Below are 20,208 nucleotides of genomic sequence, written 5' to 3'. Positions count from 1 at the left end.
GGATGTAGAACAAAAAACACATTTGCAAGTCATATTTCTACACATATAATGGACTGCTTTACAATGTGCTCTGCATATACACAGTGCACTTTACAAGCCAAGGACTGCACTGTTGGTGCAAGTTAAACTCTGAAATGCAGAGGATAAAACAGTTTTGCACAAGGAATTAAGAGTTTAAGGAAAACATTCTGAAATGCTTACCAAAAAGATACTCAAATTAGAAAAATGAGCTTTATGTTAATATCTAGGACCGTCTGTCACATCCACACATTACTGTTGACAAGCCTCAGCAACCATTGAAGGGGACTTCAAATACTGGAGACTATGCTTTTTGGCATGCAGCTTACTGCCCTGAGTGTGTTTATAGCAACTTAGAAAAAACAGATTTATTTTATACAAATACATGTAAACAGTTTATAACTGAACATCTTGGCTCCATTTTATAGTGCGTCTGACTACCAGCATCTTGCACATAACCAAGAGTGTCTATTCCAAGACATCAGTACTAGAGGTTTAACAGGTAGAGAGGGAAGGTCACACTGAGTGGTTAGCGTAGCTGCACAGTAAGTGCTGATCACCTTACAATACCCTCTAAACTCTCTGTAAAATGGTAGACAGCATGGTGAAAGCAGATGCCTTCATGTTTGTAGAAATTGTTTCAATGGTCTCACATCTGACAATTTGTGGTAATCAGTGCAATAAGCATTAGCCATTTGTGGTGACTACTTCTGCAAGTGTAGGTATTTTCCCACATCACTTGTGAGCAAGACACTAGCATTCCACGGTGGTATGGCGGTAGCGTTGCTACCTCACAGCAAGAGGTTCTCCCGTTCGATTCTTGGCTGGGCTTGGGAGTGCCTTCTGTGTGGAGTCTGCATGTCCTCCCCGCGGTTGGGTAGCGTTCGAAAGACATACGTGCATAAATGGGCATGCCTTCGTTGAAAGTTGGGTGTCATGCTGGCACCTCGGCGTTTCATAAAAATCTACTGCCAGTCATTAGCGGACCGGAGTTCCGCTGTGGCGACCCCTTACCGGGAAAAGCCGAAAGACGAACAACCACCACCACCACTTGTGAGCAAGACACTGTTGTAATTTAAATGGCATCAATGCTGTACCCTTGTTAGCAAATTTAGAAAAATAAAAATTTGCTAGCTTACTTAACTGCAGCATTTGTATATCTGTCTCACCAGGACACGCTGTTCTGTGCCCATGCTTCCAATAAGTACTGAGGAATGCAGAGCGAGAATGAAACATTTTTTGGTGAAATCTATGGCAGCTGTAAGGCAAACTAAAACATGAATGCTTTCAGTCTATAAGCAGGATGTAGAGTACATTCTATACATGACCCATCATGTAACACTGCACTCGGTTTTATACTCATTAAAATGAGGAAAAATGAATGCTTGTGTTTAAAGTATTTTCCTTGAGCTAGAAGAGGATAAAAACAGACCCTCCATCCAGCTGAAAATGTTGCCATTGCACTGGATATACAAAACTGTGTACTTAGTCAGTTATTAAATGGGAACTTCACTTCCAATAACTTTTGTTGCATGTCAGCACAACAGCACCATTGGAATGGCAATTGCTGGGGCTGACAAAGGTAAAAATATTAAAGAAAAAGGGGAATCTTACAGAACAACAAGAGGCATAAATGCAGAGTGCTAAAGAGAAAACAGGGAGCATCTCAATAACATCCACACGTCCAAAAAGACTGCTGTTATGCAATACTTTTTTATAACAACTTCAGAAAAACTCTCAGTACGACAACTTACGCAGCAGAAAGTCGAAAGGGTTGTTGCCAAACTTAGTAAGCATATAACAATAAAATAACCAGAGATCCTTTAGAGTTTTAGGGATATTCCAGAAATGTTATGAACATTTGTATACAGCACAGAAATGTAGAAGTCAAGTTTAAGCACAAATGAAAATATTTATGTAATACTTAATTAAAATTCACAAATACTTCCACAAATAAAAAGCAATGGCAAATTAGCAAAATATGATTTAATCCAATAGTTAGCCTAATCTTAGTTCATTGACCAAACCTTCTTCAGACAAAAAAATCCACCAAATCTCCCAACAAACAGTAAAATTACATCACATGGTTTCCACATAATTAACCCAAACTCCACCTCCATGTAATACACACACATAAAAAACATCCCTGCAATATAACTTTTTGAATTTAAAACTATTAAAAGCACTTGTATAACCACGAAAATATAAAGATTAAAAACAAATTATTAACAAATTATCTTTACCTTAGCAAGCTCTCTATTTTTAATAAGCAGGCTATAGAGCTATATTAAAATGATTTGTAGAGCAGGAAGAACAAATATGCAAGGATTATTGGTTGTTTTTAGCAAACATCAATAATTTGAATTATAATGAAAACTTTAACTTAACAATAGATGTTAAATATCTGTATATGACCCCCCCCCCCCATGATATAGGGATCAAGTGGGTATGTAGTTCAATGAGAACAAAAGGGGTAAGTAATTACGAGATTGCCTTAGAATAATATCAAACAATTCCTGAACTTTGGTTTGGAACTTGTGGTTTATAAATATTTGGAATTTTATATCTGAAGTTCCGAGATGTAGTGGGATGAAAATGCCTATATTTATTAATGAGGTGATGACTCAGAGTTACACTCTGCATTTTTTTTTTTTTTTATTGACACACCCATACACACACTACAGCCATTAATTCTGACATGGTTAGGGTTCTAACCCCCTACCCCCCAGCCAACATCACCTTGTATGCCAATACTAAACTGGATGCTGCTCCAAACCCAGACCCCAAACATTACAAAAAACCCTTTTCTCTAGCAGTGGTATATACCTTGCTTCCATACCATTACCCCCCCCCCCCCAGTCTTAAAACAATGTTCACATATCCCACAATACATAAATCCTCCTTCCCTAATGCCTACTTTTACCTTTCCCTGTGTCCTTGTGTATGCTCCTCTGCTTGGTCTTCTCCTTTTTCGAACTTTGCTACACACACACACACACACACACACACACACACACACACACACACACACACACTTGTATATCTCACTCAAATAGTTACGGACAAACTATTTAACAAAGAAGTACCATAAGCTGCCAATGGCATCCATCAATTGTGATATACCAGTTACGAAGGAACAGTTATGAAACATGCTCAGCTGTCCTCAGTTATTTGACTTTTTGACTTGTGTCAAAGTATCTCAGCAATGTATGAAAATCAAAGTGGCAGTCTCTATGATGTGTGCAAACTACAATGTGCAAGAAGGAATCAGTCAAGTACAAACTGCAAAACCCAAATATCTAAGTTAGAACACCCTTAGCACCTACTAAATGACAAATTTAAACCCTTAACATATTTGAATGACACACTGATGCAGACTTTTTGGGCAATTCCAGCAGCCTAGGTGTGTCCAGCAATTTTTTTAATTGAGGGATGGCTATGGAAGGAAAAGTTAACCTCAAATAGGATGAAAAAAATGAAAAAACTAGGTTCCTTAGCTACATTAGGTTTATGAAAAGGCAGCATTCCATGGCTAATGCATACACAATGCTCAGAATGAGTGCATGCAGCATGCCAGGGCAGTGTGTATATCCACGTGGGGTACAACACTGAAAACATCCAAGCTGTGAAGCAAATAGGATGGCAAACACCTGCTCTTTTGCAGCTGCTGACAACCCATTAATCATGGTACACATCTCCCTTCAGGGGACCCTGTCTCCACTCCTCTGGGTTAGGCCAAGAAAGGCCTGCAGTGAGTGAAGTGAAGAACAATTGTACAATTTTGTGGAAGGTGGGTTATACCCAAGATCAGACTAAAGATGAGGAGAAAAACTTCTTTGTACTTCTGCAACTTCCCACTAAAACTTCCAAAGTCACCTGGTTACCAGAAATCTACAAATATGGGGGGGGGGGGGTTATAGCTGGAGTGCGCATATATTACATAGTATCAGTTGATATGCTCCAAAAGATTCCAACATCATGCAATCCTGCCTTCACAGTTCTGATGTGAACAGTACCTTAAAGATGTTTTCAAGCAGTATGTACACAATGCAAACGCAACAAGACATAACGTTCACTACACACTTCCAGTACAATCAGGTTCACTCAAGCATATTACAGTGTTTCTCATTCTTCCTATTTCTACACTGAAAGTATCTGTGCATACTGAATAGTGTGAATTACTACACGGATGAAAAAGACAGGCACAAATTAATGAGGAATGGCAATACAACTAGTTAAAACTGGCAACTATTGCCCATTACAATATATCAGACAAGAAAGGAAATCTTAACTCTGATTCAGAAACATGTTTTCATTGCAATAACCAAGTTTACATGAAGAGTGGCCATGTGCCTGGCAGATGTGATTTAGACATTAGCCATGATCCTGACGAGAAATGCTCCAGCCTGCACATACTATGTAAATGGCAGCATAAAGACATGGAAATGAGCAACATTATTAAAATGAGGAGAAAAATAGATGCAAATGAGATTAAAAAATATGGTGGAATGACTCCGAAATGAATACATTGCATGCAGAGAAACAGTATCTCCAGGACTACTGACTACAGTAAAATCTTGGAATTATGGGAGAGACACCATGAAAACATTTAAGGGATAGATGAAACTTTACTGGATATGCTTATACACAAGGCTGCTATTACTGCCTGTAGTCAAAGAGATATAGGGTACAATATACTAAGACTAGACCATATAAAAAGTAAGGGTGGTGGAGTAGCAGTCTTATTCAAAGAGGGACTTCAAATCTCCTCTTTACCATTTGACCCACCACAAGATAGTAAAGCTGAAGTACTTATCACTAAATTTCAAATAAACCAAAACAAATCTCTATATATCATCTGCATCTACCTTCCACCTGGTAATAATATTAGCACTATAGAAAATATTCTAAGCTGCGTGCCCTCTACATACCCCCAAGAAACTATTATACTTGGTGATTTTAATACTGATTGGAAAACTGTCAAAGCTGATAATCCCTCCTCCCATATCAACCTTCATGGATTCAGTCAAACTATCAGATCTTCTACCAGAATCAACAAACCAAACAAAAAAGAGAGCATCCTAGACTGGATTCTTACACAAAAAACTTACAATGTAGGAACTCTACCAGATGATGTTAGTGATCATACTTTAACCTATATCCTTAGGCAGAAAAATGATCTCAAATCCCCCCATTTATAGATACATACGTACCAATAAACACTTTAACCCAACATTATTCCAAAATGAACTAAGTGCTTGTGACTGGAACCCTCTAAAAACTCTACCACTTCAAGAAGCTGTCTACTATCTAAACTCCTAATTCCTATCTATCCTTGACAGGCATGCACCCAAAAGGACCATCAGAATGAAAGCCAAACCAGCCCCCTGGCTTACCAAAGAAACCAAACAAAAGATCTTACTTAGAAATAAAAACCTGGGCAAAGTGGAGAGCTAACAAAAATATTTTTGATCAACAACTTTTTAAGCAACTAAGAAATACTACAAAAAAGGCAATACTCTCAGACAAAAAGAACTACTACTGTAAACTACAGCAAAATCACCAAAATAACCCCTAGAAGTTTTGGTCTAGTGTACATAAACTCCTTTCCCCAGGGCACTCTCATACACCTACCCCACTTCAGGCAGACCCGAACACCCCCTCCAAACTGCCAATGCCTTCAATTCTTTCTTTACAGAAACCATACAAACACTAGCAAGCAAACTTACTCCAGACAGCTCAAACCTTGCCACGCCCATACCTAGTACTCTACCAGTATTCTCTATGCAACCAATATCTACCACTCTCATCTACAAATTCATCCAAAAACTTAAGCCTTGTAACCCTTCTGCTGACCAGTTACCTTCTGAATACCTCCAAAAAGCAGCCAAAGTAATTTCCTATCCTATATCCATCCTCATAAACAGAACCATTAAGGAAGGTTACATTCAAAACATCTGGAAAGTCTCCCATATCATTCCCCTTCACAAAGGTGGCAACTCAAATGACTACTCTATCGGCCAATAGCACTCTTATCACCCTTAGCAAAAATCATGGAAAAATGCGTTCATCAACTTTTAAACCATTTAATAGAAAATAACATAATAGCTAAATGCCAGCATGGTTTTAGGCCATCTCATAATACCACAACCCCTCTGTTATCCTTTACAGATGTTATAAATAGAAATCGCAACAACAACCACCTCTCATCTGCACTCTTTACTGACCTCTCCAAAGCTTTCGACATAGTAAACCATGCACTTCTAAATCAACATTCTTGAATCCTTCTCTCTTGACTCTTTAGCTATTAAATTGTTCAGGTCCTACTAATAGACAACAAGCAGTTCTCTGGGCAAATAATATATCATCCCTTCTACCTGTCACCCTGGGAGTCCCTCAGGGCTCCATTCTAGGCCCACTTTTTTCTCTTTTTATTGACTACCTGCATGTAGCAATCCCACATGCCACCTGCATTCAATATGCAGATGATTCAACATTAATTTGCTCAGCAAGCTCACCATCTGCACTACATTCCCTGACTCAATGTATTCAACACAGTTGAAACATGGTTCACGAAACGTCTCCTCCTTAATGCTAAGAAAACCAAGCTCTTTCTCTTTACACCCTCCAATAAGTCTACCCCAATTGATTTCTCTGCCATTTCCAACAACCGCACAATCATACACCCTGACTCTACAACCAAACCGTTAGGAATTACTATTGATAACCTTACATTTGATAGTCACATAAATAACACCATTAAAAATGTCAACAGGAAAATTGGCTCCTTATATCGAATCAAAACTTTAACTCCAACAGCTAAAAACCAAAATTGCTCATTCCCATTTAATTTCTACTTTTCTTTATGCCTCTCCCATATACACTAACCTCAAAAAGAATAACCTTGTCAAACTAGAGCATGCCTATAACAGCATCGCCAGATTTGCCACTGGTAATCCCTTTCGAACTCACCACTGTCTAAATCTAAAGCAGCTGGGCTGGTTTGAACTTCAAAACCTTCTGAAAATCTCCCAACTAACCATGGCCCACAAGATATTCTATCAACCTAATAGCACTCCTATACTATCCAATCTCATAATCCCCTATAAAAATCTAATCTCACTACGCTCTTTTAACAAGCTTCTAGCTACCATAATCAAAACTAACAACTTGGCTGGAGATTACCTGTTTTCTAACACAGTGGGAAAAGACTGGAACCTCCTTCCCAAGGAACTAACATCACTTCCTTCCTTGCCTCTCTTTAAACAAAGACTTAAAACACACTTTAAAACACACTGGTTATGTCCATGCAGCAAATCTGACTAACCTTTCCCTCTGCTAATATTATTTCTCCACCCTACCAATTTTTCACACATATTTGTATAATTTCTATGATGAACTGGTGACCACAATGAAACATTTTGGTAGTTTCTATCCTGCTTATTTGTTAGTACAATCTAGTCCATAATAACGCTATGTCACCTTTATCAGTGTAAAAAATTAATCTCACCTTCTTTATGACTTCTATACTAGTGTAAATAACTTTTATCACTATTTTTATTATTGATTCTTGTATGTTTTTATTTGAACTACTTTCATTTACCATGTTTCAACTATGAGTACCATCCTTGTTTAGTATTTCAAGTTATGATCTAATTATTAATGCTGGCTCTTTTCTCCCCGGGCCTCTACTGAAAATGGAAATATATCCAGCTAGACTAGCCCGGTAAACAAATGTAAAATAAATAAATATACATTGTTGACCTCAGCACAACAGTTTCAGTCATCCATGCCTGTCATTCCAAGGCCTCCATGACAAAAAGTGGACTTCTAATATATTTACAGAGGTACTGTTGTAGGAACTGGTCAAGACATGTCACCCACATATAAAGGCTCACGAGATGAGTGGAGTACCCATCTCTGTGGACACCAAGGTACATGCGGCTTTCAGAATATTAGATTCTGTGACCCTTCAGCAGCCAACAAGGGGGGACACCGAGTCCATACCAGGCATATGCCTAAAAGATACACCATTCCCATGATGCCATGCTACATCACAAGGAGAAAAGTATGTGGTTTCCACACACCATAGAGGACAGACAATACTGTGCAGGCACACTTTATGACATAAGCCCACTTTCTTCAAGTTGTGGGAGCCACTGACTATACCCATACTGCAAAAAACATTCCACCTGTTGAGCAGTGACAATTTTATATCGACCATAATGGGTTAAATTCCATCAACTACTATGTGGTCTACAATGCAAGGTGCATCATATACAATGTTTCAGTAACCCACTCAGGCAATGCCCACAATTTCCACATCTGGCACATGTCCAACTTATACCAGTTTGTTGGAAGTGGCTGTCCACAAAGCCATCTTACTGGTTGTGTCAGATATGTCCTGGAGTCATGGCTAATATCACCAATCAGGAACTCACAGATGATGGCAGAGAATATATACAATACTGTCCTACACCAGAGTTACTGTTGACCATATGCTTGGACTGGTAAAGGTATGCTTCTACTGTCTATGTGTTACTGACAGTGCACTGCAGTATGACCCCAGAACATGCAGTAAAATCTTTCAGTGCACACAATATTTTGTACATAATATATGCAAACAGTTATAACAGGGCATAGACATTCAGAAGCAAATTCAGAGCTGACAATAGAAGAGGGGCCTGATGAGGAGCCAGCTGTAAGGAATGACCATTAAGAAACAGAGGTGGGCACAGTGTGTGTGTGTGTGTGTGTGTGTGTGTGTGTGTGTGTGTGTGTGTGTGTGTGTGTGTGTGTGTGTATATGTGTGTGTGTAGGAACAGCTCCAAAAGATGATGAGACACTGTTTCTGGGTGTGGTGGACAGGTCCAGGACACTCACTGAATGCACTGTCTTGCACATCCCTGTCCATGGAGGCACTCTCTCCTGGTAAGGTCACAAGCATTAGCCACAGCACACACACAGGATAGAGTACTCTGAGCATGAATGACAGGTGATATTATGGGTGGTCTCTACACAAACACCATATCCACATGTGCATCCATATCACCCCATAGTGCCCTCAACACTGAAATGTGGTGTGGAGGTTGTGGCTTTATAAGACCTACACCCTGCCCTTCCCCTCCCAGTATGGGTTCCCCAGTGAATTGGATAGGTCATGTAAAGTGTGGCAGCTCTGATTATCAGCTGCATAAAGAAACTGCCTCAGACTCCCTACCCCATAACGTTGCACATCCGACCCACATACTCCTTACAGGCCTTTATACAGACCATGCATTATTCCAACCAGCTTATATATGCCTACATTGGAATCTGCCTGCTCATGTATTAAAGCCATAGCTCTAAACCTCTTTGCACAAGAAATCTGGACAAAGCCAAAATAACGGGGATACAAAGAACCAAAAATAGGGACATTTTTAAATACTACTGTTATGAGCTTAGAAATTTGCTAGAATAAAAGGTTTTGTGTCAATATCCTTCAGCAAATGCATGCTAAGTCTAAAACTCAAATAACCGCTATAATTTAGTGACTTTAATCTTAAGTAATCTGCAAGAAACCATACATTTTATGAGGAACAGATCAAAATTAGGAGTCAAAAATCTGGGCGGTTGAAAGGTATGATAATGGCCCTGTACAAATTATGAGACACCCACAGAGACACTTGGCTCAGGAAGGAGATGGTACCCCATGGCATGTTCTGCCATGGGCATAATGACCCCAGAGGTCAACACACAATTACCTTGGACAACCAAGGGGAACTCTGATGCTGGAGACAAGACCACACTCTGGGTGGGGGATGTGTTGGCCTCTTGTTCCTTGGTGGTATTCTGGGGTCTATGGTATGAACTACACATGTACACACATGCATTATGTAGTGCCAGAAACATGCACAGAAGATGCAGTCAGATCTATTATACTAGAGCATCTGATGACCACACACAGGGGGCTTTGCAGCAGGATTTCTCTGCCTGAAAAAATGTACTTTTATGATGGTCATCACTTTTGGGCCCAACAACCTGGAAATACAATTGCTTACTTCTATCCACAGATGCTGCCCTCATGCTGTGTGTGTAGAGGCTATTCCTCTCCCACATATATACACCAAAACATTTAGCACATACCAGACATGAAATACTTTGGTACACACGAAGGAAGACAACGATCCAAAGTTTTAAAAAAGGCCATGCAGTACACCTCCCATACAGCGATCCCTGACACAGGCAAGCAGTGCGTGTCTGGTATAGAACCCAGTGGATTTATCACTTACAAGCAAAATGACTCAATGTTAAAAGAGGCTCCTCATTTCTAACCCAATAATACTGCAGAGACTTTCCTCATATTTGCAGTTCACAGGAGGAAATGAATGAAAAAGGAGGTTTACTCTATACGATTGACCCGCATTTGACTGAAATCAAATGGATCAATCAATATGACTCAAAATGCACATGACCAAAATCCCATATGACTGAATCAGACATGACAAACATGTAGACGTACACATGTTGTATGCAATGGTGTCATTTAGGAGGATATGATTTGCTAGGGAAGTGAACCTAGAATATCACGCAGAATGGCAGTGCCCCCTGTCATGTCACACCCCAAATTTACAGATGTTTGTGATTATGCACCAGCACTGATTTCACTGTGCATGGTGTTTTTTCTTTACTCCATGACTGTGCAACCATGGAGATCATATATTTAAGTAAGGACATGCTGGAGGGCTTGCACCCCCTGCAAAATTATTTTTATGGTGTAATTTGTTGAATTTTTCTATGATTTGTGATTCATTGAAATGACCAAGTCAAATGGGTTTTGATCATGTGCATTTTCAGTCAAATTTAGGCAGTATTGCGACTCAGTCAAATGCAGTTAGATCATTTTATAGTAAACCTAAGAAGGTGTAAGGGATGCACCACTCAAATCCAGAGAGGGATGTTGACAAGGCTGATCCACAATGATTCTATACTGTGTTGGCTGCCCCTTCCAACAAATATCACATGGCAGCATATTGTCCATGCATCACTCCACCATATGCACACCAGCACCTGTGCTATAATTTTGTTGTGTCCCCTGATATATGCAAAGTATGTTACAGTGTTTGTCAAACACCTGCTGACAGCCGTCTTTGTCAACAATTTCTTCTCTGCCTGTGGTACAGCACAGTGCCATCATATGCTTGTTAGGGTTGCATAAATGGTACCATTGTCCAAATCTACATGGAATGTCTTTGACAGTGTCAGTTACAACATATTCAAAAGGCCACAACCTAACACATCCCTCATAGCTTATTACATACAACAGGTTTACATACATGCAACTGAAGTGCATCTTTTCAACTCATCTTTTCTGAAAACTGAAAAAAAAATGGCATGTCAAAAACACAAACAAAAAACTTTCTTTGTAGGGGGCAAGCCCCCTGATCCCCCACAGCACTTAAATTATATATACCAACTCAACAATCACACCAGAGTGGAGAAAAGGGCAAAAATCCTCAGAAAGCATTCTATTGGCTCTCACAATACAACACACTGTGGTGAAACTCACAGCAACATTAAATTAACACTCTAAAGCTGCTCGACTACCAACGATTCAAGTAACTGTAGGCAAGCCCATCCAGCATTCCCATACTACCATTGTAATCTCAATCCCTCCCAAGCCCTGGTTCTGGGTGTGGAGATACTGCACATCGGCATACCCATCATAAAACATACATATACCTAGGCACAACTATCAAACTGACATAGCAGCCTACCCCCTAGCAGCTGTGCAGTACAGCATTATATACCTGTGTAAGAGATCAGAAACATTTTCTCTCTTTCGCATAACTTTGTTTTCTGAGTTTTTTTTTTTTTTTATTTAGATCATTTAATTTAATTTCTGCAACATCTGCCAGTGCAATGCTAGTTATGTACCACTAGTGGTCACACCATAACTGGCCCCAACCTTCTACCAATACACCATCTGCCTCAGGTCAGGTGACTGAGGTTGAATGGGCAACCCCAGTACATCCTCCCAATTGTTTCTGGGAGGTTACTCACTGGAGGAGATCAGGCAGGGCCCTAAAAGGAAAAGCAATCATGGTGGTGAATGGCCTCCTTCCTGCGGCTAGCCTGGGTAACGGTGTCAGACACAGGCTCCCCAGCCTATCCTCCATCCTATCAATTCCCTTCCTTGTGTGTCTCACTACCCTCCCCCCATTTGTTTTCTAGTCTTCCCTATCACAACTGGTCTTTCCTCTGTCAATAAATCCATTGTCAACCCCCCCAATTTGTGTCAGTACATCCCAGTTGGTCTGTGTGTGCCCTTCCTTCCATACCATTACCCTCTTTCCTTCTCCAATATGTCCCACAAAAAAATAAATCCTTCTTCCTCAATACCTACTTTTACCTTCCCCTGTGTCCTTGTGCATGTTCTTCTGCTTGGTCTTCGCCCTTTTCTAACTTGGCTACAAACACATTTCCTCCCCATTTCAAACACTACATAGAAACATTGCTGTGGTGTTCTGCCTTTCTCATAGCAAATGTGCACTTAACTACACGTGATTGAAACAGGTGTTCAACAACCCTAGCCACAACTGCGGAAAAAACCCAACCCTGTCATTTCTATAAGAACATTTTGTCAATAGTTACCATTTAAGCAGTCAAATTCCTCCTATTTAGTTGAGAACTGCCATCAAGCTGCAACATACTTCTATGCATCTTTGAAGTAGCCTTTAGCCAGTTACAGAAGGCATGTTTCTAAATTCCATGCTTAATCCGTTTTTGGAAGTATAAAATATAGGTGGCTTATTGGCCAGGAACATATCAATAGCCTGCACTTCCAACCATCTATACTCAAAATAGCATCACACCTGCCAGAGGACTGCCTAGAGGGAAAAGGAATGGAGTATATGCAATCTCCTGAAAAAGAGGATAGAAAATCTGACTCCAATAAAAATTAAGAGCTCATGAAAAATTTAACAAATGAGGCACAGGCTTAAGGTTTAAATCAGCAGATGAAGGGAGTCCAATGGCTTAAAACAGTGTGAAAAACAGAAGGAAGAGAGAAAACATAACACTGCACACTGGAAAGTTAATGCACTGTTAAGGGCATTCTGACATAGAAGACAGGAGAGGGAAGCCATTTAACTTCTTGGCATGCAAGTCATATTTCTGTTGGAGTTCTGAATAATGTAACAGTGAGACAAAGTGCAACTATAGTGGAGTATGTACAAAATCTGAGTATGTGGTAATGTATTGCCCTTGCACTGAAGTACTTTAATCTCAGAGTTCACATGCTTAAGTATAGCAAGGATGATGATACATGCTCTCTCGTTGGGACATGCTGGAGGTAAACCTTATCTGCAACAATTTGCTTGCCTACAAGCTTTAATGCTCACTACACTCACTTTAAAGTTGTGCAACTTGTAATAAGTTTTCACTTCTGACATGGAGTCATGAAAGTGGCTACCGTATGGCTCTTAAATGCATTATTTCACTTATATCATCACAAACCCCAATACAGCTAATACGTTACATTATTGTCTGAGCAAACATGTCACACTACAGAGATGCCAGTTCCATCCAATACTAAAGAAGTGATTTGCCAACAATCAATCAAAATGTCTTTTGGCTATACATTAGACAAGCACAGTGCATAGTCAGACAAACAAGAATTATTTCAAGAACAAATGGAAATTGTGGTATGTAAACATATTTATAACAAAAGTACAGATTTCTACATGTAAGACGAAAAAGCACTTCTGTTGTATTCTTTGAAACGTCAAAAAGCAACCTTCAAAAACTAATGATCTGCCACCCAGGTTTCAACATCTACAGACTGGATAGATCTACCAAAAGGGGAGGTGGTGTCACTACTCTATATTCTGACACGCTCAATATGTTACCACTCACCATTACCCCTCCCTCCTTCCACTCTGCAGAGCTACTCATAGTAACCTGCCATCTCAACACCTACCAAAAACTAGCCATAGCCTCAATCTATATGCCACCAGGGAATAACATTACCATCCTTGAAGGCATCTTATCTTGGTGTTTTCATCACACCCCCTTTGAAACTATCATTCTTGGGGATGTAAATATAGACTCTAACTCAGTTAATTCTACTACACCTTCTCATAGTCTCAATCTACATGGTTTTACTCAACTTGTCTCCTCTCCCACCCGTCTTGGCTAAAACCATTCCAATTCTATCCTTGACTGGATTCTTGTAAATTCTCCAAACTGGTACCACCCAGCCAGGTACACTACCTGAACTCAATCAGTGACCACCTGCCTATCCATATTACTAGGTACTCACCCAACCTCACTAGTACTCACCTCATAAAATACATCCATACCAAAGAAAATTCAATACCACCTCCTTCAACGAAATCCTCTCCAAAATTAATTGGTCATGCCTATACTCTCTACCTTTAAACGACGCAGTCAGCTACTTCAACCAGACATTCCTAAACATACCCATCTCTCTCTTGCCCCAATCAGGAAAATAAGTCAAAGCTAAACATGCCCCCTGGCTATCCAAAGAAACCTTCCACCTTATGCATAAAAGAGATGCCACTTGGAAACAATATCATAAAAGCAAATCTCCTGCCCTCCTACAATCTTACAGGGAACTTCGAAACCTTACAAAAAAAAAAAAAAAAAAGTCAGCCAGGACAAAAAACTTTCACTTCTCTGATCAATCGCTGCACACTACTAAACCCCCAGAAGTTCTGGTCAACCATAAAAACTCTTCTCAAACCTGGCTCACCCACAACTCCCAACCCTTTTCCTAATCAATCACCCTCAGATAACACCATCCATTTAAATCACTTCTTCATTGATACCATTTCTAAACTAGTACCCAACACCACCTCTAATTCCACTTCTACTACTTCCACTACCAAGCCCATACCTTTTTCACATCCCCAATCTGACTCCAACACTATCAAGCCCATACCTTTTCCACATCCCCAATCTGACTCCACTAACCTCTCAGACCCCTTCATGCTCAAACCTGTCACTGTTAGTTATATTAAAACTCTCCTCAGTAAACTTAAACCTTGTTCTCCCGCCCCTGATAACCTACTTCCCCAATTCCCAATACTTGCTAACTCTGTTGCCCTTCCTATCACCATTCTAATCAACTGCTCAATCCAAGAATCCACTGTCCCCTCTATTTGGAAGCAATACTACACTATCCCACTGCATAAAGGAGGTAACTCCACAGAACCATCTAACTTCTGTCCCATTGCTATTTTTTCACCCTTCTCCAAAATTCTCGAAAAGTGTATCCATTCTCTACTTTCCCACCTTACTCAAAACAACCTTTTAACCACCACCCAGCATGGTTTCAGACCCAAACAGTACTAACACTGCACTCTTATCCTTCTCACATACAGTAGCTGAGGCCCGAGACAACAAACTCGTGTCCTGCCTTTTCTTAGATCTCTCAAAGGCTTTCGATACACTCTCTCACAACCTTCTACTTCATAAACTTTCTCAGCTGAACATTTCCATCCCCACTCTTAATTGGTTCTCAAGTCACCTGTCCAATAGCTTACAACCAGTTAAATGGCAAAATTCCATCTCACCCTTTCTGGCAGTTCAAACCAGTGTTCCTCAAGGCTCAATTCTCGGTCCCCTCCTTTTCAATCTCTTCACCAATGACCTACACACTGCCAGCAACCTCTCTAGCATACAGTACGCAGATGATTCAACTCTGCTCTCCATTTCTGGCCATCAACAACCTCCACCATTCCACCCAAACTTCATTTCATTCTGGTGAGAAGTGGCTCACCAACAATCAACTCATCCTGAACCCCTCTAAAACTAAGCTATTATTCCTGCCTAAAACTCTATCCCACCAGAAATCCAGCTCTCTCATATCCTCTCTAAATGGCACCATCATAAGACCAGACTCGCACACTAAACTCCTGGGTGTCATCATAGATGACCAGCTCAAACTAGACCTCCGCATACTTTATTCCATAAAGAAAACACACCAAAAACGGGGCCTGTTATACAAAAATAGCAAATTCCTGAATCCCAACTCAAAACTACTGCTAGCCCAATCCTATTTCCTCCCTGCCCTCCTCTATGCCTCTCCTCTATTTTTCAATCTACAAAATAACCTGCTGGCAAAGCTACACCAAACCTACAATAAAATTGCTAGATTTGTCACCCGCAGCCCCTATAAATCCCATCACTGCACAGCGCTCACAAAACTACATTGGCTCGAACTCCCACACCTTCTGGCCAAAAGTCAGCTGATCCAAGCTTTTAGAATTCTTAATTCTAACTCTGTCTGTCCATCTCTGTCCAACCTGATTTCCTGGTACAACCCACCCCGTTCCCTGCGCAGCTTCGATAAAAAAAGTAAAATACTCTATAAACACTCCATCTCCCTTATCTGAATATTCCACTCCAAATCAGAAGCCATACCTCCCTTCATAACTTCAAACATTACCGGATACTGTATATCTCCATAACAACCCTATATGTACCTGTAACCACTCTACTTAACACCTCCCTCTCCCTATACCCAACTTCACCACTGTCTGATCTATAAGACCTTTCCTCTTTCTATAACTTACTATATCCAACTGCTCTCTCTTCTACACCATCCCTCTAGATCACTACATCTCTCCTCTGTTAATTTCTTCTGCACCATTTATTCCTCTGATCTGAGGCCCCTTGTACATACACTTTTCTCTACTTTTTTTTTTTTACTCCTGCACTAGTTTCATCCTCAGATCTGAGGCCCCCTTGCACACACAATTTTCCTTCTAGCCACTGATCTAATACCATGTTTCTTTTCAAAATAATACCTATAATCCTAATTCCCTTAGTGTATATCTCCTGGATTTATTATTGTTTTTCCTTTTACAACCTTATTATTATACTTTATGTGTAAAGCTATGTATACTTCCATGGAGTACATTATTTTTCTTATCCATTGTATTCATGACATTGTTTTGCTCTGTATTATTGTAAACCTGTCTCTACTTGTATGTCTGTTTGGGGCTTTTCCCCTCGGGTCTCCACTGAAAAAGGGTAAATTCTTACCCCAGCTGGACCAACCTGGTTAACAAATGCAAAAATAAACAAATAAATAAATAAATAATGAAGCACTTCTTACCCATTATATATGCTGCTGTGATGCCAGACCCACAAAACTTTGCAAACAGCTGGGTGAGTGAAGCTGCCATGTCTGTCAGTGCAGACCATGACAATTTGGAGCAGTCTGGAAAAGGAATTTAAGAATTAATGAAAACAAGCCAGTATCAACAAAATGCTGCTCTTTGCTGCCTAGTGATGCTTCTGTGTATATTAACATCCACATGTATTGTGCTGTTTTGCTCTTTGAAAGCTATCTAACATGACTATCAGTTGCTTGGTGCTATGATACAAAACTGGGTACAGATGCAAAAAAAAAATGTTATCAGTTGTATACTAAATTTTCAGCTGAAATCAGCTAGTTTTATCTAACTCGAACCAAGCTTGAATGACACTGCAGTAAAATCTCTGCAAAATGTAAAACAGAATGCTTGTCTGTCACAGTCTTGATAACACATCAACTACCTGTACTGGCACTCTACCTGTCTGCATGGTTAATAGTCAGGTTTTTCTGGACTGTTAGCTGCAATAATATAAACACAGACATGAACTCAGCACTTCTGTGCTGCTGCTTTTGCAAGACGTGTAAAACTCTGTACTGAACAGCACCGTGACCTCAGATCGCCTTCTGTACAGGAGAGCAAGTTGTAGTACCAACCTGGTATGTGGATGCACACAGCTATCTTCAGACTGAATTTCTTTAATGGACAGTCATTAGTCATCCGTGGAGTGGAAGGTCCAATAATAAACACGCTGGGGTTCCGGACAGCAGTACAGCAGCTGCATCTACTTAAGGAAGTACCAATGCTGCAAAAGATAAACATGCGCATAACAGTCTGGCAGTTATCACAGAGAATTAAAGCATTAGGCTAAGTTTTACTCATCACTGGTTTGAGGTTCTGAGCATGTTATTTAAGCAACAGTGTTTCTGTGGTACCCCAAAATATGCAATTAACAAATTAACAAAATAAAAGCACACAAGCAGATGCATATGAGTACCAATGCCTAAACCTATTAAGGGACAGAAATCAAATAAGGCTTCACTCAAGTGAAATACAAATGCAAAAACACAATCAGGTGTGTGCATAATAAAAGGTTAGCATTTCTTGTACAAATGAGATATAGAATTTTATTAACTGCATCAGACAATAAGCCTGCCCTTTAAGTGCATTCAACACTCTATAACCCCCCACCCAGACTTCCTATCCCCCATGAACTCCTGAATGCCATCATGGTTTCTCTCTCTCTCCAGCATCCATTCTTGAAGTCCGTTCTAAATAGGTCAGCAAACCTCTCTGTGAGAAAGTGCTTCCTCAGATGAAAGGAGAAGTTGATCCCCACAATCCACTGCTCGTGCACCTTCAGTCCTTCCTGTTAAGCTGTATAGCAGGTCAAGGAAAACCTTTTCATATTTTCTGACACCTTATGTACCCCACAACATGTCCAGTCTCTTCTGGTCTCGAGAAAGAATTCTATCACATCTAGTCTTTGGTGACACGTTCCTCACCATTCCATGCACACCTTCACTGACATCATCGCTGGTCTCAAAGGAAGAGCACCATTAGTTCCTCTAGTCTCTGGTGATATGCCTTTCCCTCCTTTCCATGCAGCCTTTTGGTCACTTTCCTCCAATCCATTTCCAGAAACCCAATATCCTCTCCTTGTATGGTCTCCAAAAATGCACAGGAGTACACAAGGTATACTCTATTATGCACAACAGTAGAATTATGTCTTCTTTGTGTCTACAGTTTGGCCCAGTAAAACTTGTAACTCTGAAGGATGCTACCACTACTCTCTTACTCTGCCCTTGTGGTTACCTTTAGGTGTGACCAACACCAGAGATCCCCCATCCTGCTCTGTTACCATAAGTACCCCCCCACCATCTGCTACTTCACACACCAGAGTTGCCATGGTCTGGGTACAGTATTCTGCATTTGCCTGCAATGAACCACAACTACCAACTTTCAGCCTACTTAGCCAGTCTTGCAAATCCTTTGATGGTCCCCACCCCCCATTCTCCACTGATGACCCAAGTTTGCATCTTCAGAAAACTGTTTATGGATTTCCAGAACAGTTAGGTATTATTTTGATGAATTTGTTGAAGATTCACATAGTACGGCTTTTTTTTTTGTCAGACTGGCATTTAGTGAGATTTCAGATCTGTCTGAAATTGAGAGCGTGCCAAGTTTTGTTTGCTCCACATGTCCCATGTTCTACCTTTTTGTTTCACAAGTAATTTTTTTTTGCTTTGACAGCCACGGGCAGGGTTTTATTTTACTCTGTGGTTCTGACTGCAGCATGACAGTTTTGTATACTTGGTACTGCAATATTAAAGTATGTTACTGCACTGTCACAGGGCACACTTAGTAGGTTCTAGTAACATTTTTTAGGCTGGTAATAAAGTTGTTGGAGTTGAAAGCCAGACTTCATGCTTGTTTGAATATTGCCTTTTTGTTTACACTACTGTACTGTCTAAGAGCAAAAGATGGCAGATGATTGTTAATTGTCATATAATCAACCCAGAGATGTTTAGTTTGCTGGTGTGGATCCAGGCTAAAGTGGATAGTCTACCACTGGTTTTGTTTTTCCTAGATGGTTCACTGACAATCTGGGTAAAACCATAAATATAGGTGGTGTTGCAGTGTCTGAGCTACAACATGCCCAATCTATGTTGAGCTCTCCCATTATGAGGTGTTCTTATCTGATGTTATTAGGTAGCCAACACAGAATGTCTTCAGCTCTTGAGATACTATTGCCTGTGGGAACGAAGACAGATCTAATACATATGCTTTTGCACTTGTTTAGTTTGAGAAATGAGTAGCTCCACATTCTGGAATTTAGGAATACTCTCTCTCTCTTCATGGTCTTTATGGAAAATGGCTACCCTGCCTGCTCTTTTGATTCTTCTGTCTTGTCCAAGGATACCACCAGACATCCTTATCCATATTGTTTTAGCCATGGTACAAGTGCTATGAATATGTTTGGGAGTAATGTGCAAAACATGCATGGTGCTGCACTTTGTTGGAGATGCTTCTAACAATAGCATTGAGGATGGATAGACGACTATTTGAGAAAGGAGGTGGGATG

General features: G+C 40.2%; 1 protein-coding gene across 1 annotated transcript in view; it reads right to left on the bottom strand.

The window, feature by feature from the left end:
- Window positions 1-20,208, bottom strand: part of LOC122816471 — a gene marked incomplete in the record, with an annotated part of 540,921 nt that overhangs the window by 103,434 nt on the left and 417,279 nt on the right. Inside the window, 2 exon segments of the mRNA XM_044089292.1 lie at window positions 17,144-17,248; window positions 17,780-17,928. Coding sequence (XP_043945227.1) covers window positions 17,144-17,248; window positions 17,780-17,928 — 254 coding nt within the window.

The sequence above is a fragment of the Protopterus annectens genome, chromosome 12.part0 (genome assembly GCF_019279795.1).
Source record: "Protopterus annectens isolate FY-2018-M chromosome 12.part0, PAN1.0, whole genome shotgun sequence".
Classification (NCBI taxonomy): Eukaryota; Metazoa; Chordata; order Ceratodontiformes; family Protopteridae; genus Protopterus; species Protopterus annectens.
Note: the sequence above shows the minus strand (reverse complement) of the source record. Positions and strands in the feature narration are given on the sequence as shown.